The sequence below is a fragment of the Tasmannia lanceolata genome, unplaced genomic scaffold (assembly GCF_043159265.1).
Source record: "Tasmannia lanceolata isolate RefF3 unplaced genomic scaffold, GAP_Taslan_0.1 ptg000025l, whole genome shotgun sequence".
NCBI lineage: Eukaryota > Viridiplantae > Streptophyta > Magnoliopsida > Canellales > Winteraceae > Tasmannia > Tasmannia lanceolata.
Window position 1 is genome coordinate 13,160,502 of NW_027518702.1, and position 24,706 is coordinate 13,185,207.

At 37.8% G+C, this 24,706-nt stretch overlaps 1 protein-coding gene across 1 annotated transcript; it reads right to left on the minus strand.

Moving 5' to 3' along the window:
• Positions 1-3,526: 3,526 nt before the first annotated feature.
• On the minus strand, positions 3,527-23,203 carry LOC143858054 (Chaperone DnaJ-domain superfamily protein). The gene is made up of 9 exons (XM_077368645.1): positions 22,946-23,203; positions 18,564-18,654; positions 18,413-18,473; positions 16,136-16,213; positions 10,174-10,247; positions 9,183-9,296; positions 8,980-9,087; positions 4,151-4,189; positions 3,527-3,794 (listed from the first exon to the last, which is right to left on the minus strand). The coding sequence occupies exons 1-9, from the start codon at positions 23,023-23,025 to the stop codon at positions 3,708-3,710; spliced, it is 732 nt and encodes a 243-aa protein (XP_077224760.1). The 5' UTR covers positions 23,026-23,203; the 3' UTR covers positions 3,527-3,707.
• Between the last annotated feature and the right edge of the window lie 1,503 nt (positions 23,204-24,706).

A 24,706-nucleotide genomic window follows, 5' to 3' on the forward strand; every position in this document is an offset into this window, starting at 1 on the left:
TGTTGAGTTCTTTGAACATCACTTCCCTATGAAGAAAGAAATTCCTAAAGAACCTAGTAATGTTTCAAGAAATCAATCTGAAACTGAAAAGGAATTGGACTCAGAGTTTCAAGAACTCAGAAGAAGTAAAAGACAAAGGAAAGAAACAAATCTAGGAGATGTGATGTTCACCTATCTAATAGATAAAGATCCTGTAACTTATTCTGAAGCTGTAACTTCTCCAGATGCTGTATTCTGGAAAGAAGCTATAAAAAGTGAACTAGACTCCATAATAGAAAATCACACTTGGGAACTAGTGGACCTTCCTCCTAGAACTAAAGCACTAGATAGCAAGTGGATATTTAAAAAGAAGCTAAGACCTGATGGGACAATTGATAAGTTTAAAGCAAGGCTAGTAGCTAAAGGCTTTAGACAGAAAAAGAATATAGACTACTTTGATACTTATTCTCCTGTTGCTAGGTTGTCCACCATTAGGATTTTATTAGCTATAGCTTCTATTCATAAATTGGTAATACATCAAATGGATGTAAAAACAGCTTTCTTAAATGAAGATTTAGATGAAGAAATCTACATTAAACAACCTGAAGGATTCATTGTAACTGGACATGAAAACAAAGTTTGTAAATTAATTAAGTCACTATATGGCTTAAAACAAGCACCTAAACAGTGGAATGATAAATTTGATAGTGTCTTAATTACAAATGGCTATAAGATAAATGAATCTGATAAATGTGTTTATAGTAAGTTTAATGGTGATGAAGGTGTAATTTTGTGTATATATGTAGATGATATACTGATTATGGGTACTAGTTTGAACATAGTTAAATCTACTAAGAGATTTTTAATGTCAAACTTTGAAACCAAAGATATGGGTGAAGCTGATATAATTCTAGGAATGAAAATCATTAGAAAAGAAAATAAAATAATATTGTCTCAGTCTCACTATGTGGAAAACATTCTTAGGAAGTTTGGACAATATGATAGTTCACCTGCAAAGACACCTTTAGATTGTCAGGTTCACCTAAAGAAAAACAAAGGTGAGTTAGTATCCCAAAATGAATACTCAAGTAATATATGTTTAATGTCATATTTAATGAACTGTACTAGACCTGACATTGCACTAGCAGTTGGAAAACTCAGTCAACACACACATAGACCAGGACATGAACACTGGCGGGCTTTGACTAGGTTGTTGAGGTACTTAAAAGGTACAATGAATTTTGGACTACATTTTAGGAGGTTTCCTGCTGTCTTAGAAGGCTATAGTGATGCGAATTGGATCTCTGATTCAAGAGATTCAGTGTCTACCAGTGGATATGTATTCACCCTTGGTGGTGGTGCGATTTCTTGGAAATCGGTTAAACAAACATGTAGTACAAGTTCTACTATGGAAGTGGAATTTATAGCCTTAGCCCTAGCAGGAGCTGAAGCCGAATGGCTCAGGAATTTTATAGCAGATGTGCCTTTATGGCCAAGGCCAGTTCCCTCGGTGTTTCTACACTGTGAATGCCAAGCTGCTTTAGCCAAGGCAAAAAATAAGACCTATAATGGCAAAAGAATGCATATTCGCCTGAGGCATAATTTGGTAAAGCAATACTTGAGTGAGGGAACAAAAGCACTCGACTTTGTAAGGTCGGAGAGGAATCTGGCAGATCCTCTGACAAAGCCACAGATAAACAAGGTGGTTTATGAGGCATCGCAAGGAATGGGGTTAAAGCTCGTAGCATGAACGATTAGTGATGGACACCCAACCAATGTGAAAGCAGATCCCTGGAATTTGGTTCAATGGGTACTAACAAGTCACCGGATGGTTTGTTAACACTATCACCCCCTACTCCTAGGTGCAAAATGTTGGAAGATAGTGTTCACTGCAAATGAGAAAGGATGAGTTATATGCTCTTAATCAGTTCATAACCTATATTGGGTGGTATGTTACTTGCAGTGCATACTTGATGACTAACTTAAGTGAATGTGGAAGTAAGGCCGCCTCCTATGAGAATTTGACGAGTAATTCTCTAGAACATTCATGAGAACCAAGAGGGGAACAAGGCCAAAATGTTCCAAAACTGTGATTGAATCACCAAGGAATCGATGGTAGGGTGTGGGTGACAGGTTAGTCGGTTACACCTACGAGGAAAGGTTGAAGGAGTCTAACTCTACCCGTACTCGGTAACGTAATCTGTTTATCCTAAATATCGGTTGAAGTCCAAAAGACACCGGTATGAATCCGCTCTATTATTCTAATGTGCTCAGATACTTCCGTTTTCAAAACTGTAAGTGTATTTTGAATCTTGTGGGGGATTGTTAGTATTTTTAAATCAAAATTTAGAGGGAAGATTCAAATTAAAGTTTTTTACCCTTTCATTTTGATATGGACACACCACCTTAATTGCAAATAACCGTTTAGAATCTCAACGGTCACAAAAATGATTGTTGGGAGAAAAAACATTTCTGGCCTTTAAGGGTGTGTTTTAATGGTGGCTCTCCCCAACAGACACTTTCAGGTCTATAAAAGGGGACGAGACAGACTGTTTTAAACACAGAAAAAATACACAGACGTTTTTGCACTCAAGGTTTTATGTTCTTCTTCCTCCTTCATTCCGTTCTTTCTGAGCACAGTTCTGTTGGTGATTCTGGGTGGGCCAGTCAGCGAGTGCACGTGGACTGGGGCCAATTTCGGCTGTTTTATCTTGGAGCGTCGGTTTGCAAATCCCGATAGGGGGCGGATACGATTCTTAAGGAGAGTGACCAGTGGCACGACTCAGCCTTATTCTTTTCAATCCAATTTCCAAAGGGTTTTCAACCAAACAGATAAGTTCTATTTTATTTCTGATTTCCAAACAGAAAGAGTTTTTTCATTTCTAGTTGCAGATTTTTTGGGTTCGAATAAACCATAGACCATATCCATACTCTAATTTTTCCAACAGAAATGAAATATCAATCATAGATAGTGAGAAATGTGTGTTTTCGGTCTGCTCTGATAGTATTTATTATACAGATTAAGGGTGTGAGGGATGGGGCCCTCTTAGTCCTTATTAGCCCTTCTCACATAAGGGCTAAAGCTGCAGTATTCCCAACAGTGGCAACAAGTCATTTTCGTGATTAACCCCGCACGAAACCCACGAACCAAAGCACGAAACCCAAAGCTGGAAAAAAAATCCAAAGGAACCAAAATAATCCCGCACGAAATCCGAAGAACCAAAATAACCAAAAGAAGAACTTTTTTCTTCCCAACAGTTCAAGCAACGAAACAAAGCATGGAATTTTTATTTTACCGGGATTTTTTTTTCCCATCATAGTCCGGTCAACCAAACATGGGATTTTTATTTTACCGGGATACTTCCTGAGAGTTTTTTTTTCCACCAATCTCCCAGGAATGTTTTTGTTCCACAAAAGTTCCAAGAACCAAAAAAATACCAGCAACCAAACGGACCCGCTCGTTATGAGTTGGAACATCCTATAAAAGGTTTCCCTTCACCTTGAATGGTGAGGAGAGCAGCCAGAGTCCAAATTTAACAGAAGAGAAGAATCCAATCCGAACATGTCATTCCTTTTCCTTTTCTGAATAATATATAGTTAATCTCTCTACAATCAAGACCTGATACTCAGGAGATATTTGAACCACGACAGTATTCTGTCTTCCTCCCCGAGGTTTTACATTTGCTAATTCAGATACCATACAAGTGAGAGGCAGACCAAAGTGTATGTCACCCTCGTTTCACTGGCCTCTGCACATAAGATTTGTTAGGATCTTCCGTTTTGAGCTTAGGTGGTCGAATTTCTCCTTTCTTGGCCTGTGAGAAGATATAGAAAACCATGTTCAGTTCTTCAAACTTGTTGGTATTACAGAGGTGAAATAGAAATGAAAAATGGAAAGGGAAATGGAGAGGGAGGGGCTGGGATTTTATTCCAATAATAAAATCAGTTGGGCTCAAGTGGCAGTGGATGTATATATGTTATCTGATAGTTACATGTACCTCAAGAGGAAAGAAGGGGATGTTCTTATAGAACAGCCCAATAACTGTTTGGCCTTTCCCCATGGCATTTTGCAAAAAAACGACCTTTTATACACGTTTCAAAAAAAAAAAAAAAAGGCTGTTTTGATGATAAAAAGAACAAAAGAAGAAGGGAGACATGTTAGGATCATCACCTTCTTTCCTGTCTTCATGAAATCTCTCCAGCTGGAAACCTGAAGATGAACCAAAGAGGGGGTGGTAAAAATCTTGCATAATTTCTGACCCTCTATCAAATCCAGAAAGGGAAAGTAGAATTTGAATAACAAGGATGGCTTACTTGTGCGGTTTCCCTTTACTGTAATTGATGAGATTTTAATATGAAATGGCTAGCCCTAGAAATAAATTTCTCAAAAACAAGAAACTACTACTCTCTTCTTTTGGGGCCATGATGAATATTTAGGAATGCAGATTGTGATGCGTAAAATATAACACGTCACTAAAAGAAATTTTTCTATGCATGTAAAAATGTCAGTATTATAAGCCAAAGCACAACAGCAACAATAAATAACAAGATAGTATATCCATAGGCAGCATAACGAATTTACAAATTAGATCTTCAAACAAAGTAAGGATTTTTAACAAATCCTGAAGTTGTACGAACTTGCATTTGACTTCACTACTTGCCGTGGCCCCCTCTTAACCATGAACATGGCTGGAAAGCTAAAGAAACAGACCAAAGATGAGGCACACTTCATCCCTCCATGACTGAGTTAGTCATCTATCGTAGTTGCAATTGACAGTTAGTCTGCTAGATCCTTATACATTTGATCACTAAACTCACTACTATTTTTCTTAAAAGTAATTATTAAAGGTGGTTCTCTAAATCAGTTCCCTCAACACCATGCAATGGAGTACGCCAAATTACTCGAGGTCCCAAAGACCCCCATGGACCACAAGAGGAAATAGATCATGAAAAGATAAAAGGGTATTTGAACAGAAACTTCTATGAAATTTGGGGGCTGTTTGGTACACAGATAACAATCCATGGATACTTCTTTAAGAGGTTTGTTGCACTCTTGGATAAACTTATCCATAGATTGTCTTATCTGTTGGCACGCATATGAAGATGACAAAGGGGATTACCATCCATATCCACCATCCTCTATGATCTCTTCGTCAACTTCTCCAGTGACGTGATCCGGCCACGAATACACACTTCGAGAGACTATTGATTGTTTTAAGGTTTTGTTTTTCATTCAGGACCTTTTATTTTAGCGAATTATTATTATAGAGCCTAGATGTTGAGGATTTCCACATCATCTAGAGCCTATACCACTCAAACACTACGTCACATATGTTTTATTCCTTACTAGACCCTTTTACCCCTTGAGCTAGTAGTTTTCTTTTTGTTTTAAGTGAGGGTAGTTAGGTCTTTTTATTATAACATAAGCAGGAGTTAATTAGGTCTTTGTTATAACTTAAGTGACTTAAGTTATGTCACTTAAGTTATGCGGGATATTATTGAGCTAGATGGAGGGCCCTCTAACTCCAATTAAAATCTCTTATAAAGGCTTAAGGGAGGGGTGTTCTCAAGTTTGATCGTGCAAAACCCACCTCCTCTTGGACGTGTGAAGCAAGGAAGAATTTTCTCCGAACCGTACATGGAGAAAACCCTAGTATATTCTCCACATCTCCTTCTTCAATCTCTTTTTCTCCCTCTTCCTTCCTCCGATTTTCTACCTTCTCCACTCGGTTTTGCCTTCTCTTGTTCCTCTTTATTTCTTCCTTTCGTTTTTCCTTCTCCTATCGGTCTTTCTCCCATTCCCATGGTTTCTTATTCTCTTCACATGCACATGTTGCTGTCCTCTATTGCAACAGCCCATGGAACCCTAGTCTCCTTTTATCATTTCCCACCTTTATCTCCTTTCCATTTCCCCTCCTTTCCTCTCTTGTGTTTCCATCTCTCTTGGCCGATCGTACAGTCCATAGGAATGTTTGAGGTTTATATAGGGAGTGTTCATATCAAAACAGTCCCCTCCTATCACCATTAGTCACTTCATCCACTTCATCTTGCTGGCAATTTTCCTTCATCGTTGGAATCTTTTTCCCACCTTGCTGAAATTAATATTCCTCTTTGATTTCCTTGATGTTCGGGGATGCACACATGCCAATTACCATATTACTCTCCTCTCCGGGCATTACATGGTGTTGGTTGACGCTACCTTGGCTGTTCAGATCTCTGGCCCCTCCACCGTACTCTTGAGTCTCCATTGCATGACATTCAAGATTGATGGGCTGCTCCACTCGAACGAGAACTTTTCTACTGCCATACTGATTTCTTTCAGTCCTTGTTGACCTAACCCTACCCTTTAGATTCTTACCTTTACCCATCCATTACCCTTGACACCCATATTTCCTATATAGGTGGTTGTTTGGGCCTTAGGTTTATTTCCTATTTTGTTGTTTATCTTTTAATGTAATCATTGAGAACCATCTCGGTTTCTCTTCCTTCAATATATAAATTACCATTTCAAAAAAAAAGGTTTATTCCTTTCTTTTATTATCGGTTTGTATTCAGACCCTTAAGCTTATTTTAGCCTTAATATATCTTGGTTGCTGGATGAGAATTATTATTGTCATTGTTTGCTCAAGATTGGTTTTAAGTTCCTTGATGAGTCCTCTTAACCACTAACATAAAGTGAGCATCCTTGGCTGATTTGATTGTTTCTAAATGTTTTAATCTGATTTGGATATGGTTTGAGCTACCACATTTGCAAGATTAACTTATTAAGCTCTTAAATTCTTCGAAATCAGCCGTGAACCCCCGAGTTTGCGTCAATTTGGTATCAGAACCAAGCGCTTAGACTCCTAGTTGCTTCCAGAACCATGTGCCACTTTGGCGCTCATTAGACATCCGTGTAGGGCTTAGCTATCACTTCCTTTAGTTAGTGTGCTTTAGTTAGTAGTTCTAGGTCATAGGGTCAGTTTAGGTCGGTCGGTTATCCTTTTCGCTGCCTAGGGAGTCTTAGGGTTATTTGAGTCGTCTCGTATATCCTGCACTGACATCCGTCCATTTGGCCACGGATAATAGCGCCAATGCTCTACATCATGACTTGGGCCGACCTCGGTCCAGAGGAGCCTGCCAACAACAGACTCAGACTACAAAAGATCAGCATTCACATGTGTTGGCCGACATTAGTGCCAAGTTTTAAATTTCAGTTTCGGTCGGCACGGAAATGGAAACATTTCGGTTTCAGTGAAAACTTCTGTGGAAATCTTGTAAAATCACGGAAATGTGTAGAAACATATGTAAATGGTGATATTTTTTACTCTTTTAAAAAATATACAAATGATGAAATTTTAAGATGAATCATTGGAAAATTCTAGAATAAGCACAAATACATACTTAGAAACCATCACATAAGCAACAAAACCATCCATAATGGCTTAATCACATTGAACACCTAGTGACATGTGTTGCCGCACATTTCTAGAAAAGTAAAGTTAATAAATAAGTACAATGCAATGAAGTGTAAGAAAGTACAATGACCAATAACCCCTCAAAGGAACCCAACTATATGTCAATACCACATAGAGTTACGACGTATTATTGGTCCCATGCCGATCTGGCATTCCATGCATAAGATACGGTTACTTTGTTGTACAGTTCAATGATGTTGCCGAGAAAATATCATTCTCTTCATTAATGAAATGAAATGCAAATCATAACATTTTTCCATTTTTTTTGTCGTTCCGACCATTTCGGCCTAATTTCGACAAAAGTAATGATATGGAAGGAATTCATTGAGATTTCGTTTCGGTGAAATTTTGAGAAAATATAAAACCATGTATTTTCCTGCCAATGGTCTAGATTATTTCCCACCTCCTAACCTTCAAATAATTCCAGATTTATTATCTTATTACAAATCTGTTAAATTTCCAACTAATTTCTCATATTACTACACTTGGCATCCTATGTCAGTTTAGTATCAGAGCTATAATACCTAGTAGTATCTTTTCTTTCAATCTACATCAATTTGTTAATTGGTATTAGAGCTACAATACAATTGTATTCCCTTCCCATCCTGCCTCAATTTGGTCTGAGAACCTAATTTCAAATTGCTACTCGAAGTACCAGAATTTTTAAGGAAAGATGCGAGCCTATGGATCGTATGAGATGCACAATAAGAAGTATGACTACCATATTTTTATGGAAGTAATGTAATGACTCGATATATGCATGAGGAATATTGTGTCCAATGATCGGAGAATAAACATTGCAAAGATGACAATGGCTAGCCGTGCCAGAGTGGTGGACGAAGTTGGAGAATCAATGACACATGGGGGAAAACCAGCAATTAACCTTCACGAAGAGATGACGAACCAATTAAAGAAAAAATATTAGTTGAGAGTCGGTATCGTATCTGTTTCTTTCCAAAAATATTTAATGTAAAAAAATAAAATAAGGATTTAAATAAAAATAAATAATTCAGTAAAAATATTTATAAGAACATCATGCTGTCGGAGGCAATCACTATTTGATTGAGTAGTCATGAGCATGGTTTTAAATTTCGGATTTCGGTGGAGACCGAAACCGAAATTTGCCAAAATTCCGGATTTCGCGAAATACAAAAATTCGGCCGAAATTTCATCATTTCGGTCTGGAATTTCGAGAAAATGTTTTTTTTTTTTTTTAAATCGTTACAAAATTTCGAATTTCGGTGGGGTCCGAAATGAGTACCGAAACCGAAATTTAAAACCTTGGTCATGAGAGCAATAGCTGGTGTTCAAAGGAAGAGAGTCAAATTTGTGGTTTCGGAGCAGGAAAGTTTTGTAGGTGTAATGTTCCTAAAACCTTTAGCTCAATTAGGGAGTGATTTCTTTATGTATGACAAACTACAATTTGGCTGCATGATAGGCATATCTTGGCAAGTTATGGGTCCAAACAAACAAAAAAGACATGAATAATATGGAAAGACACTTAGGTGAAAGAAACAAAGGCTAAACTGTAAGAGTTACGGACCCTGTTCTCTCTTGTTCCTTCCCACTGCTCCTCGTGCTCACGCTTCCTTTTCCACATTTCCTTTGTTTCTTCTTCATCCTTCTTTAATCTTCCTTCCTCTTCTGAAATCTATACAACAGAAAAAAGACATATTATTGAGTATTGAAGCATCAAAAGAATACTTGGAACTTAAAACAGAGCTTGAAGTGCATAAGCTTGTATACCCTCATTTGCATCTTTCTTCGGCGCCACTCTTGTTCCGTTAAAATTTCCCGCACTTTCAGTTTTAATTGCTGCTGGAACTCATCTGACTGCTCATACTGTTGTTCGTATTTTCCCTGTACAATAGTGTTCACAATTTACTCATCCATTTTATCCAAATTTGAAGTTTGGAAAGCAAGACATGCTCTTCTTTTTATACAGAATGATTTGGAAACAAAAGTTAAGCACACAAATGTAGCATTTAAACAACACTTGACAGAACTTCCATATTCAATAAGTGACAATGAAAGTCTAATAAAATAAAAAGTGTATAGTACTATAAAGAAGCCACGGAAATCACATTGAAACATGTACCAATTGACATACTCCGAGAAAATTGCACAATCACCGAGAGAGAAGGTAAAAACTGCACAATAGTCTAAAAAGGTTTTAAGAACTCACATAGAACTCATTTGAAACTGTATTTGTCCTCAGACGTTTGGAGAGAAGAAGAATTGTTTTTGGTTGATTGGGAAGGTAGTTGGGAAGTTGTCTTTGGTGGGGGAAGTTGTGAGGTCTGTAGTTTTCAAATGTTTTGCTGGGAACTGGCAGGAGGGATTAGTTATGTTTTATCTTAATGTAATTATGAATAGTTTATATTTGTTTCTCTTGATGGTTCAGGAGTATGCTCTTGACCATAATGCTATGTAAATGCAAGTCGGGACCCCTGGTCCCCAATGTAATTTTCATGGTATAAATATCTTTGTCAACTTTCAAAAAAAAAAAAAGAATTCATATAGAACTCATACTGCTATAGAACTTGACGCAAGTTTTTTAACTAATCATCAGCAGCCCATGTTTGGGACAAAGGCTTAGTTGAGTTGAGTTATCAGCAGCAGCCCATGTTCCACCACAGGACAAATTGTTGAACTAAATGGAGAAAAATGCATTTTGTTCATAAAAAATGTAACTAGCTAAATGATTGATGGTCAAGTGTATGCGTAGCCTCATTACCTCATCAACTTGTGACTTTATCTTAGAAGCATTGTCTTTCTTCAACTGTTTCTTCCTTTTGGCCCTGAGTTCTTCTGCAGTTCATAACATATAAACAAATGTCAAGAAGAACATTCGCATGAATTTTTTTTTCCCTTGCTTCGTCTCAAGTGCTATATAAATGAAAGGTTAACACATTAAAACTGATATATACATTCACCAAGGTAGCAAACAATAAAGGCATGCCTAGCAGCAACAACCAAAAGTTTAGTCAGACTTAATGCATAGTACTCCCTCAAATGAAATTGCCAGTAAAGCTATAGAAACTGGAGTGGGAAGTGTAATCAGAAAAGGTCAACTTTTTTGGGAAATGAAGAGAATCATGCATGGACAAAAATCAATAGAAGGAATTCAACTAAAAATGACCTTTTTAGCCCCTTTTTAACTTTCCATGACTCCATTATGTGAAAAATATTGAAGGGATAAATGGGAAAAAGGACACCATGAAGTACTCATCATGATTCTTTTGAATGCTATAAAGCATTTATCATGACGGCATGAAATACCGTCCAAGAGGCTACCTCTCACTTGAAGCGTTAATGAAAATAATAGATTTGGATATATATATATATATATATATATATATATATATATATATATATATATATATATATCAAAGCTAATAAAGACAAAAATAAGATAACTAACCCACAGCTAATGTGTAAAATGACCAACATACATAAGAATGTGTATTTATCATGCAAACTACAAAGACCCCCACCTCAAATTAAATCAAACAAAAACAAAATATTGAGATGGTGTAAATGGAAATGGATCTTCAACATAAGACCTGTGATACGCTCATACGCTTGTCACTGTTACAGTGAATATAGGTATGAGATGGTGTGTAAAGTTTTAAATAGCAGTATGGGAGTATCTTCTCTCTGTCATTTATTGCACTCTGTATACACCTCTTTAATTAGTGGCATAATACAACTTAATTATTCCAGAATACCTTCTGTTATCATGGAATCAAAGCCCAAGAGGAACTGTCAACTGATCTAGGGTTGAGAGAGAAGTTAGGTTTTCTATCATTTATTGGTCTTATTTTGAATGAAAGTAGAGTGGATATATTATTCTCTTCTTAATTCCATGGTTTACTAGGTTGCACATCTTACAAGACAGATTCTTAACTCCCAATCCTGAGTCTTCTAATTCCGAACAGTTTCATTTGGTGTTAGAGCTAGGTTTTCGTTCTTGAAAGAACGATCATGGTGCCCCATCGAAGACCCACAGTTGAAGATACCAACATGGACTGGAGAGAGGAAGTAACTGAGATTCGCCGGCAAGTTGAATATTTATCCCAAGCAACTTTAGTTGCAAAAAAATATATATTTCAATGAAGAACGTGATATGAATGAAGGTATGGAAAAATATTTTCAGAAAAATACAATACTTTTCAATATTTATGAAGATGATTATAACGAGGAAGTAGTTTCATATGATGGTACATCGCCCATATAGGATGCTTACGACGATGATGTCGAGGGAGAATATATGATGTTTTTTAGTTCCTATGAGTCTATTACAACATCAGAGACAAAGAAGAGATCAAACCAATTTATGACGGAATCGAAGGTTAAGAAGAAGACAAAAGTGACTGAAATTGAAGATGGTAAAATGTCCAGAGTTAAGGTCCTTTCTAACACTACGAATCAATTCCGAAGAAAAATTGTTCTGAAACACGATGTGTTTGGGGATGTCAAGGAATCCAACTAGGATTCCTTCCAGCTATGTCTCGGTCACAATATGTTTGAATCTTGTATCAGTAAGATCCTATTCATAGTTATCTTCAAATCCTTTTGAATCCCTTATCAGTCAGATCCTACTCATAGTTTTCTTCAAATTGTACATTCAATGATAGGGTCACAATCCATTTTGAATCAGATCGTCCATCAGAGTATCCTAGTCATACCAAAATTCATGGTTTTAAATTTCCCTGAAATGACCGAAATATTTGCATTTCTATCCCCACCGAAATGAAAAATCTACATGATTTCCTTTTACGTCATTATTTCCCCGAAAAATTGACCGAAATTCCCGAAATTGGACGGAAGTAGTCGGAACGACAAAAAATAGAATGATGTTATGATTTACATTTCATTAATGTAAAGAATGATATTTGGTAGGCAACAAGATTGTTCTGCACAGCAAAGTAACCATATGTTATACATGGTATGTCAAATTGACAAGGGACCAATAATACCTCATAGCTCTATGTGGTATTGACTTAGAGTTAGGGTTCGTAGAGGGGAGACTGGTCCTTTTTTTTTAATGGATGGGAGACTGGTCATTGTACTTTCTTATTCTTCATTACATTGTACTTCTTTATTGACTTTACTGTTCCAGACATGTGCGACAACACATGTTACTAGGTGTTCGATCTGATTAAGACATTATGGATGGCTTTTTTGCATATGTGATGGTTTCTAAGTATGTATTGTGCTTATTTTAGCATTTTCCAAAGTTTCATCTTAAAATTTCATCATTTGCATATCTTTCCATACGTTTCCGTGATTTTACAAGAATTCCACCTAAACAGAAATGTTTCCGTTTTCCGTGCCGACCGAAACAAAAATTGAAACCGAAACTTAAAACCTTGCCCACATTGTACACAATTATAATTTTCGAAAAAATTAGAATGTTCCATCCACTATTAGAGTGTCTACGCAGTTTATTCACTTGAAACAATCCATTATCTGTGACAAATCTAAACTCCAAAATAAGTGAAATAATGGCTGTGAGGTAGGGAAAATCCCGACTTGGGCGACTCAAATGCAGAAAGTTGAGGTGCTGTGTTAGATAGCTTCAGTTGTTTGACAAAATGCCTCATTGGCCCTGGACAAACCCATAGTCGAGGAGCCTCCATCCTCGGAGACTCCTCTATACCCCTATTGTTGTGATGTAGATGCCCTCCCTCGATCAGAGGGTGCAAGGCATATGATTCTTCCTCCAACAGCGCCCAATGGAGCGACCCCTGTGGCTTTAACCATTTCTGGTTGTAGACACCTATTGATGAGATCTGGAAACGAGTGGGATTTCTTGCTGGTGTGACTAGAGGATAACCTGACAAAACAGGGCCTTCCTATATTCTATTTCAACACGGACTTTGTGATCTCCATTGGTGGATTGTTGGGGAGAGTGCTCAAATTAGATGCTCCTACAATCAAAGGAACCAGACCAGATTTTGCTAGGCTGTGTGTGGAGGTGGACATAAGTTCCAAGCTCCATGATAAAGTATGGCAGGGCGCCCCTGGTAGTCGAGGAATATGGAAGAAAGTCATCCACGAAAAAAGACTCCCTGCATGCTGTGGAGTTTGCCGCGATGTCGATGAGAATTGTAAGCATAAAGGGCATCCAGTCCAGGAATATGTAAGAAAGTCATCTATGTAAAAAGACTCCCTGCATGCTGTGGAGTTTGCTGCGATATCGATGAGAATTGTAACTATAAGGGGCATCCAGTCCAGCATGTTGTTGCTGGCCCCAACCCGACAACCTTCACGAAAGGCAGGCCAGATAAGATCCAGATTGATAAGGGTGATAAGACTCCTTCTGCAGGGTCTATGCAGAGGCCCCAAAAGAATGCATATCCAACTACTAAAAGCTGGGTGGAGAGAGTTTCCCCATTGGTCAAGAGAAGGAGCGTAAGCTCTACCAAGAAGACAAGGATGCCAATCCTAATTCTGGGTGTCCTCGTCAGAATAGAAATCAGATAGTTGTCAATGCCAATTCCCAATGCATAGGGGTGTCTGATAGGATCAATGAGGGGAGCCTGAATGGCACTGCATCTCGGGATGCAGCTGAAAGAAAACCGACCAGAACTTTGTACCGACCATATATCTTTAGGACCCTCCATTCTGATAATCTGATTGGTCGATCATGAATAAAAAAATCAATTTGCACCAGGTGCAGTGTGCTTTCCCTTGCCCAAATCTTCGCCTTTCTAACTCAAGTAATGGTGATCCCCCCCATCCCCCCGCACACGAAAACTGGCGCCTTCGTAATATGCTGACGAAGGCCTCAGAACTGAGGGTTTCCATGATTGCCAATAGCAAAAGGCCGAGAGAGAATACAAGCAGACTACAACAAAGGAGAAGAACGAACAATGCAAACTCGGAAGGAACAAAAAAATCCAGTTGTAGTAAAGGTATAACTAAGGAGATTGAGATAGCCGTTGTGCCAGATCACCAAGCAGCTATCAGTTTCAGTCGGCTTGTCAAGGCTGGAACGCTTTCTGCTTATACTCTTGAAGACATAAAAATTGAAATCCCTGTGCTAGAAGAGACTTGAGATGTCCAGTTGGGTCCTCCTAAGGGTGCTAGCCCTGCCCAAATCCAAGTTGGGTCCCTGCTGTTTTAGGACGAGGAGGCCCTACCAATACAGAATATTCAGGTCTCCTGGTAAGGGGGCTTCAGAATTATAGAGTGGGGGCTGATCCAGCAGTTGCTCTCTTTAAAAAAATCTAATCTAATTCCAAGAATTCTAAGAAGCATTGCCGCTCCTATTTCTTTGGCTGAAACTCTGACCCATAACAGAGCTTGTCTAGGTGGAGGAGGGGACGCGGAGTTAAGTGATGATGTTATCCTAGGCAGTGAAGTCTCACATACCAATGATGCTATCTTAGGCAGTGAAGAGCTAGGGAGAAACCAGGCCCCTGCTATGGGGGCCTTGGCCAGATCCACAACCGATGATGATAGCCCTAGTGTGGCCAGCAGTAGCAGTAGGAAATCTAAAAAGAAGCAGATAAAACCCAGATATGGAGCAGGAAAAAAGACAAATAGAGATTATGCTGTTCATTCACCTACTCCTGAGAAAATACGTCAAAATCAGTTCCCTAGGAGACTAACAGATTTGAAGGGATGATGGGAACTGTTTCAGATGGAGGGGAGCGATCTATACCCCCAAGTCCCAACCCCAACAAAGGGAGCCTGTTTTGTACGGATTCCAAATTTAGATGATAGGATCGAGGAACTGATAGAAAGCACTAAAAATCAAAATACTACTTATCACTTGTGCTATTTTAACGGATCCCAACTCAATTGATGATTTCTTGATTGAGGATCCTGATGATGAAGTTCTAAGCATATGCTAGCCAGCTCAGGAAGGTTCGAGGAGGTCAGATAACTGGAGTCTCAACCCGGTCAGGAACATTCTCTGGCCTTTTATATTCTTGATGATTGGCCATGCTAGTGTTTAAAGGAAGATCTGGTCCTGTGGCTGTTTGGAGGTTTGGGCAGGTGGTGGATCTCCTCCAGCTTTTGTATTTCCTTTTAGGGTTTTCCCGTGTTGGGTTCGTGGCAAGGCAGTTTGTCCTCCTCGTGTATATTTTGCGCTATATATAAATTTCAGGAGGAATGCTAGATTCACAGGAACCCTTGAAAAAGGGGGGCAAAGGGCGCCCCCATTGGTCAGATTTCATTTAAGGCACAGAAAATTAAGTTCAAAGCTGTCTTAAAAAAATGCAGACTCGGACAAGAGGGAGTTTTGATTTTCTTCGTGGTAAAAAACGCAGACTTGGACAAGAATTCGGCCAAGGTAAAAGGGAGTCAACTAAGGCGAGTCGACGATTGTCGCATGGAGTTTGGAAATAGTGGATGTCTATTCAACACCAAATATTTTCAAAATTAGTGCCTTTTTAAACAATAAACAACAATAATTACTCTAACCTTACCAAAAAAAATATATAATTCAAATTGGAAATGTCACAAATAAACATGCCATATACAATTTAAAGAACTATACATGCTAAATTCAACTGGAAGGCATTCAGTGTAGAAGCACTTAATGAGATTATTTTAGAGCTAGGGACTATTGCATACATATTACAATATCAAGAAATTTCCCGATGAACTGGTAGCTTTGTATGAAAAACCAAGATATAATAGTAGCCAAATAGACCAAACATTCAAGTTTCATTACCTACCTTTTGCTGCATTAATTTGACTAAGAAGATATTCTCTTTCTTGGGGTTCAAGTAATAGTTGTTGCGCCTTCGCCAGTGCTGCTCACATATGCGTCAATTATTAATTGTCATTTGTCAATGAACATTTCAAAAATAATAAAAAAAGAACAAAATATGTGCAAAGCATTACTGTCCTAAATAAAATAAGCATATCATAAGGAATTCATTAAACATACTTTGGGCTCAGCATATAATTGATAAAACTCGTCCAATTGCCAAGGTGAGCATGGAATATGCAGAGCACTGCTAGCATCCAGCAGTTAAGATTAAGAAAATGATTATGCTTTCCCATATAGTTCATCAGGTTTTATCTAGGAATTTTAGAAAATGCATAAACCCACATAATTGGATTAATATAAAACATGTGAAAGGTGGAGTGGTGCAATGATAGAAGAGACAAATGCAATTTATAGAAATGATACTTGGGCAATTAATCCAAGACAAGAAAATTGGAATGTCTTTCACTAGATTTAATGCACATATGATGCTACAGTTGAGCGTTAAACGTTTGAATTGTATCACCATTAAAAAAAAAAATGTTTGAATTGTAGCAGAACGCTTAAATTACGAAAAAAACAAAGTTGATTATAATGGAACACGCAGTCTATACATAAATAAGGATCTAGCTAGTGTCCAGATGAAAACAAGGATACAGATATAGACACTTGATTCTGTATTCCCGAGGGCCATAACAACAATTATCGAGCATATTGGTCATTTCATACCACGTAACGAATGTATCAATTGATTGATGCACCTAGGATTCTTTTTTTTTTATTCACAGGGTCCAAAAAAGATGGTGACAATTACTGATTCCACATTCCCATAGTATGTTACACGACAACATATGACAAAATTAACCATCTTCCGTAGCGCTCCAAGAAGGCCAGAGAATAGGTGGGATCCATCTATAACTGATCTAGATTCAATCATACCAACAACAAAAATTATATTAGGGGTTTTTTTAAATTTTGGGCAGTTATCTTAGGTCAAACTGGTCCACGTGGGTATTAAATCCCCACTTTTGACTATCAAGATCTTGGATGGCTCACTCTTGGTGGTTGACCACTTTTTCAATAGGAATTGTTTAGGTTTGAAGCCATTTAATTTTAGTCAAAGTTTCCTATTTGGGAACTCAAGAGTCTTTTGAAAAGTCTAAGTGAGATTAGGTTAGTTTACTAATTCTATTTAGTCTTTACTCTTTAGAAAATCTTACTAGAGTTTTATATTTATAAATTGGAAAAGAGTAGAGTTACTTTCTAAAGTATATTAGTCTCCAAATTTTATTAGAAAGTGATTACTGTTAAAAATTATAGGAATAGTACTTGCATAGCAACATGAGTCCATTTCTAATTTTCATGGGGTTGTCTCTCTATAAATTGTACGCCTCATGGCCATAATTCAGATATTGAATGAAAGAGATTGAACCCTAGATCTGGTCTTTAGATCCTTGAAATGAAAATCCTAAGATCAAGTTATCTAAGAAAGAAAGAAAATACAAGGTTATAAAATTCCATAAAACAAGCAGAAATTATAAACTGGAGAGATCAACTTTGACTTGTGGTCAGATCTGCCCCAATTATTTTCAATATCATCTGTTAAGCGTACCCTTTCATATGCCTAAATTTGAGAATTATACAACAGTTGGATTTTAGCCAATCCTTTGAGCCCGTTGATATTTTTAGTGATTTTTTTCTAATCCAAAAATTAAATTTTTGACCCTTCGATTATCTTTGCGCTTCCCTAATCTTATTATTGAGTAGAGCCCTAGAAACCCCATTCAAAAGTCTTAAATCAGCATTAAGCCCTCGGAACAGTATCCTCTTTGTGCTTCAATCTTCCACCCAAAACTGTCCTATTTCAACAAGAGTCAAGGACACAATGGTGGTAAAGCATTTTTCCTTCCTTTTCAAATAGTTGATTCTTATATGAGAGAAAAAAGGAAAAAGGAAACATAAACCGAAATTCTTTGAAGCAAATCAAATATTTTAAAGGAAATATAAACGAAAACAATCTTTGAAGCAAATCGAAAACGTTTCACAAATAATAGTGGAATCCCCTTCATGACTGCTAACACATGCACAAATTCCTCACATAAAAAACCTTAGAGAAATGGACAGCAAATATCTGCAGAAGGGTTGATATAGTAATTTCAAAAAGAAAGACAATAGAAAAATGACAATATCCAAATTCTTTCTTTTCCCGATAAGGTAGAAAGCTTATTTAAAGTTCCCATACCTCCAAATGCCTCCTTTGACTGTGGATGCTTGCATTTGTCAGGGTGAACCATCAATGATAGCTACAAAATTGAACAGAAAACCAGCACATGCGTCAATAATATATGAAGATAAAAGAGTCGTATATAGCCACTTACGATCAGGAGATTTACCTTTCGATATTGCTTTTTCACCTCATCTGGTGATGAATCAAAAGATAGGTTGAGATGCTCAAAAGGATTCAATTTGAAGCATGAAAGTATCCTGCAGTGATTCATATTTTTTCTTTAAACATCCATGGTACAATAATGAAGGTAAATATCATGAAGGAAAGTGATCTAATTTCAGATCTAAATGCACTTTACAAAGCAAGAAAATGATAGCCAATATAACTTTGATAATTTATCAGAAGGCATCCACAGCAACTGCTGACATAAAAATGAAAAGTTACATTATAAGCATGTGTGTATAGGATATAATGATTTTTTTTCTTGAAAAATTGGATAGCATATGTGGATGTTGTTAGATGCTCGGTGGAGATTATCTAGCCGCTCTTCTCTGCCTTAAAGCCAGTTTTTGGTACATTTGTTTACATAAAGGATGTCAATTATAGTGCTGAAATGTGTAAAAAATTCTGTTGTGCTGAATCTGAGTTTCTTGGTGTTATGGGACTGATTTATGCGTAACAATCTGATGTGATCCAACTTTGAACACTTACCATTTTAGGAGAATTTATATTTTTATGTTTCTATTTTGGACATTTATGATAGTTTCTACTTTTTAGAGCAGTTTTTATTTTTAGTTTGTTGCTATTTTGAGAGCCTAGATGTGGGGTTTGCCCACATTACCTGGGACCCACACCACCTCATCTCATATATTGACCATATTAAATTTAGGTGAGTTTATTTCTTTGGCCATTAAGTAGGGGTATATAAGTCAATCACCAATTACTTAAGATATCTTATATCCCTATTGGCCCATAGGGTGGGCTCGGACATGATAATGATACCCTATTTCTTATCGAAGAAGGTTTAAGGGATTTTACGGGACTCATTAACACTGATTTCAGGTTACAGGTCAAACAGTCTAAAAAACTACATGGGATAGGTTTTTTTTTTTTTGAAATGGCATGGGATAGGTTGGTCGTGGACTTATAATATATGATGGACTGATAGATTCAGGTAAGGTTTAAATCTGTAAGACTGTAGCAGATTTAATTGTAGATTCTGGGACCGATTCTAGACTGACTATTGGATCTGGAAAGAATCAAGATTCGCAAAAAATTTCAGGTACCAAAAAGGTAGAGGAAACTAGGGTTAAGTTCAGGTTGATGTAGGGATTAGGTCAGGAAAACGTTAGGTCTGGGGAAAAGTTTCAGATATGTATGCAAGGGAAGGTTTCCTGGTGGTATATTGAACCTGTAGTAGCTCAAGATGGTAGGGTATTGGGTTGCAGGTGTGGTGTGACAGTCTAAGCAGTTAAGGCTGAAGGGATTTAGGTGTAGCAATGGGTTTGTGGTATGGTTTAAGGCTTCTGCAGGGCTAAGGGTAAGAGAAAAGTGTTCAATGATGGTATCAGGGTTAAGATTGGTCATTGGTGAATGTGGAGAAGGGCTAAAAAGTGTGGATTGTTTGAAAGGTGCAGGGATGTTGGTCGATGGATGTAAAAGAGTTGATCGCTGTATGGATGGAGGGTGTAAGTGTTTGGAATGATGGAGACGGGCTGCTAAGGCTGAAGGGTATGACAAGGTTGTCGTGGGATAGGGTTTTGGATTTTAAGCATGAAGGTTTAAAGGTTGTAAACAGTAGACTAAAGTGATTGATGGTGATTGGAAAGATGTTTGGAGATGGAAAGTTAGGATTGAAAGCAAGAGAGCACAAGATTAGAATACTCACAAGTGAGGATCTCCTGAGCAAAGGAAGATAATCAAGCAGAGAGTAATTCAATTCATTCATGTCTAAGGGTGTCAATTTTGGCTCGGGCGCAGGAGCTCGCTCGAGCTCGGCTCGAATCCTTAATGAGCCAAGCCGAGCCGGCTGGCCAGGCTCGTTAAGCTTAATGAGCCGAGCCCGAGTTAGGCCAGGCTCGGCTCGTTAAGGCTCGTTAAGAATTTAATATATTTAATATATATATATATATATATATATATATATATATACTCACCAACAGTTTCCTCATATATATATATATACACTAAAAGGGTTGTCCAAGGAGTGAAAGGGGAAGGCAAAATATGTCACTTCTTTTTTGGAACCCCATTTGTTACTTAGACCACCCCCCGTAGTGTAAAAAGAGTAGTCAAATTACACTAGATAGGGCTATCCAGGGAAGATGAGGGGTGTGAATTTAATATAATCCGAGCTCGATAAGGCTCGCGAGCCTGACCGAGCCGAGCCGAGCCTGGTTTGAGCTCGAGCCGAGCTTTTGAGCTTAACGAATCGAGCCGAGCCTGGCCAAGCTCGGCTCAGCTAGGCTCGTTTACACCCCTATTCATGTCTACATTGTAAACACGGCAATGGCCTTACATTTATAGACTAACCGCACAAAAATCAAAAGGGGTTACCTTCTACTTCTTGTTACACAATGACTCCTACTCCTACTTCAATAATTATAAACTTATGGACCAATCCTACTACAAGTAATCTACCCTACCAATAGTCTTGTGACATTTGTCATTGTATGTCATAAGCGCCTGATGGGGCCCAGCCACTATTGATAATGGCACTCACGTGATAATAATCTCGATATTGACACCCGGACTTGATAATGATACCCTTATGAAAGTATGGTCCAAATTTGATAATGACCCCCTTCAAAGGATCGCTCATGAAGTATGTTGTCTTCTATCATGCTCATGCCATACCAAGAATACTAGTTTGGAGCTTTAGTCTTTTTTTCGTTCTCTAATAAGTTTTCAAAACCTTATTATTCCAATAATCCGGTTCGTTTTTTTGTTCTCTAATAAGTTTTCAAAACCTTATTATTCCAATAATCAGGTTTCTTTTTTAACTAACTTGGGTTATAAAAGTATATCCCTTAATTCTTAAGCGTCTAGAACTCAAATTAAAGAAACACTTAGTCCCCTTGGTATTTTGGTACCTTTTGGTGGTCACGGTCCTGTGCATGAACCAAAACCTATCACAGTAGAAACATATTTTATTGTGGATCCAATCAAGTACATATGAATAAGGACGAATGGAGCTTATTCAAACAATAGTTTGAGCTTTTCTAGAAAATCTTAGTACTGTTGTTAGGGGAAATTTTCTACAGAAAGCATGAGAAGATTTCATCAACTGTAGCATGAAATTCACTAGCGGGTGTAATGCAATTAGCAGAGTGTAGAAGCATGGCATAAAGATTTGGGATAGACAACTAGGCGTCGTCATGTTGTTACCTGAAGATTTGAAAAATAAAGAATGTGTAACATAGGGGGAGAGAATGGGAGATAACTTTTTGGGGAGATGAAAAGGAAGGAAGCTATTATTCTGAATAGTTGCAATCCTTTACTAAGAAAGGCATAAGAGAAGTCCATCCCAATCAAACAACTCTTGGGGCCTTTTCTTTTTTTTATAAATGAGAGAAAGAGTTGTTTGGTCGTGGGAGTTTACGAAAGATGAGATGAGAGAAGGTGGGGAATGAAAATTAGAAAGTTGAGGAAAGTAATGCCTCAGAAAATTCAACACATCATCATTTAAAACTCAGAGGGAAATTTTCGATGATCATTCAGCTGAAGTGGTCGTAGAAAATTCCAGCACTTAGCAATGCATGAAGCTAAGGGATGTGCACAAGCTTCGAGGATTGGATAACAACTAGCCTGGATGGTCAAAATAAAGAGGGCTACATGGATTAAGGAAACAACTCCCCCAAGGAGAATCCCAGATCTTTTCAATAAAATTTCAGCAGTCTATATATGGTTCTGGTTAAGAACATTACTTCAACCTTAAAGCACTGTCATGAATCCCAATGCGTCTATTGGATTTAGAAAATAAAAACAATGATCACACATTCCTCACTCTTAAAACTAAAATACGTAATGAAGTCAAAAAATTCATACACAAACCTCAAATCTCCCCTACTTCTTTAGGTTTCACTTTTGAAATAAAAACCAACCCAAGATTCAATTTTTGTTTGTTAAATTAAATTCCCAACTCTAACCTCCTTCCTTCTTTCCCAGAATCTTTCAACCCAACCTTTCTCACATCTCTCAAATGGACCACAAGTCACCTCTATTGACTACACACACCTTCATAAGCCTTTACACAGGATTTCTAGAACCAAGTAATAACTGCCCAAATGTATCCCAAACAATTATTAGGGTCTCATAGTCAATTCAAATGACAATTCAGGTGTAATTAAAAAAAAAAACTGACTTCTTTTCTTACTCAGTAGATTCTTTGCTATAATATTATGCCTACATATCCCCATTAAAACCTATCAATTGTTCCCAAAACCCCAGAATTGAAAAACATAGATTAGAAGGCTTGCGTACATGGTTGCAGAAACTAATGAGAGAGAGAGAGAGAGAGAGAGAGAGAGAGAGAGAGAGATTAATTACCTCACGACTTCGTTGTCTCTCTCAACTTCGCTAACTTCAGCGAAGAAGCTTTTGAGAAGCAGATCGTCCTCCTCGCCCATTCCCTTTCTTTTCTCCTGCAACCCCCCTTCTCTCTCCCCTAAATTTTCGAAGGACCCAAATGAATTTAACCAACCAAAATCCCCAACTCCAGCTCGTTTGTCTATTACTCTAGATTGGGAACCCCTACACGCCCCAAATGATGAAAGACTATTGGGCGTTGATCATCACTGGTTTCCTTTGAAAGTAACTGAGATTGTCCTTTTAAGGTCCCTACCATGATTGAGTCACTAGACTTAGGGGTGTAACTTGGGTCGGGCTCAACCCAAACCTGACGGGTTCAACCTGATTCTGGCTCGGGTTGTGTTGGCATTTCCTCGGGTTGAGTAGGGTTAGGGTTTGGAGAAGACGACCCGATTTAATTTTGGGTTAGGGTTAAGAGATTTAGAGGTAGGGTGGATTAGAGTTGACCATCCTAAACCTGAGGCTCGAGGCTCAAGGCTCGAGTTGGGTCGGGTTAGGGTTGAGGGAATGCTATCTTGGGTTGGGCTAGAGTTGGCCTCAATCAGATCCATCCCGACCCAAGTTAGGAATGCATTTCGTTCCTCAAGGAAGCCAAAATTCCGGCCTAAATCCCCTGAAATCAATTAAAATAGTATTTTATTTCGCACAAATTTTCGGCAGAAATTTCAGGAAAATATTATTTAATTAATAAAATCGAGATTTTTGGGTGGAATTTCCTTGAATTTCGGACGAAATTTCGTTTCTGCCAAAATTTCAGGAAATATTATTTAATTAATAAAATTGAGATTTTTGGGCGGAATTTCCATGAATTTTTGAAATTTCGGCCAAAAAATGTATTGTTTCGGGTATACCCGGTTTCGGTTTCAGTCTCGACTAAAATCCAAAATTTCGGATTTCTGCCGAAATTTAAAACCATGCACTTAGTCACTACACATAAATTGCATCAAAACAAAAAATAAGTTTACAATCCATTAGCCCTGTTTGGATTGCAAGCGTGGCAATCCAAACATAATGATAGTTAATTTAGGAGGAAAGTGTTCATGTGCAGCTGCGCATGGAGCTTATCTGCACTTAACTGGCTTAAAAAGCCACCGATTGGTTCGTATGGCCGGTCCACCTTTGCGGGGTCCACAAAAAGCGACCAATCGGTGGCTTTTTAAGCCACTTAAGCGCCCCTGCGCAGCTTCGCAGGAACACTTTTCTCTTAATTTAGAGGGATATCATGATAAAATGATGATCTTTTTCCGTAAGTAAAATAAGTAAGAAATTTTAGAAATATTATCCTTTCCAAACTTTTCTATAAAATTCCTGCAATCGAAGTGGGAGTTTTTTTATGAATAGCTGTGCATTCACATGCATCAAAAAAACAGTGGGGCCATATTATTGGGTGATCTAAACTATTCATTTGATAGATAGGCTATGCCAAGACAATCTTCTCAATTCTCTGATCTATGGAGGTTTAAAATAGATTGTATAGAAACCTCCGCATATGTAGTGTTAGGATCATTCCATAGAAAATATTTTCAGGGTACAGCCTATCTAATTGGAAGCTGAACAATTTAATGATTTAGATTATCTAGTAATGTGAGCCTCACTGTATTCTTTTTTTTTTTTGCTGCAACTTGAATGCATCGTTGTTGTCCCTGTATAAAAACTGTCATTAATGAACTTCAAAGTAAGTGATGTGGATTTACATGGATTTATATTGATGGGATATGA

Bases quoted from the DNA above. Each gene is read 5' to 3' on its own strand.
- LOC143858054 (XM_077368645.1), bottom strand. From the start codon at position 23,025: ATGGGCGAGGAGGACGATCTGCTTCTCAAAAGCTTCTTCGCTGAAGTT. The intron at 10,248-16,135 runs GTAGGTAATGAA...TATGAACTGCAG, and splicing joins TCAAATTAATGCAGCAAAAG to AAGAACTCAGGGCCAAAAGG. The intron at 3,795-4,150 runs GTGATGATCCTA...ATCTTCTCACAG, and splicing joins TCATGAAGACAGGAAAGAAG to GCCAAGAAAGGAGAAATTCG.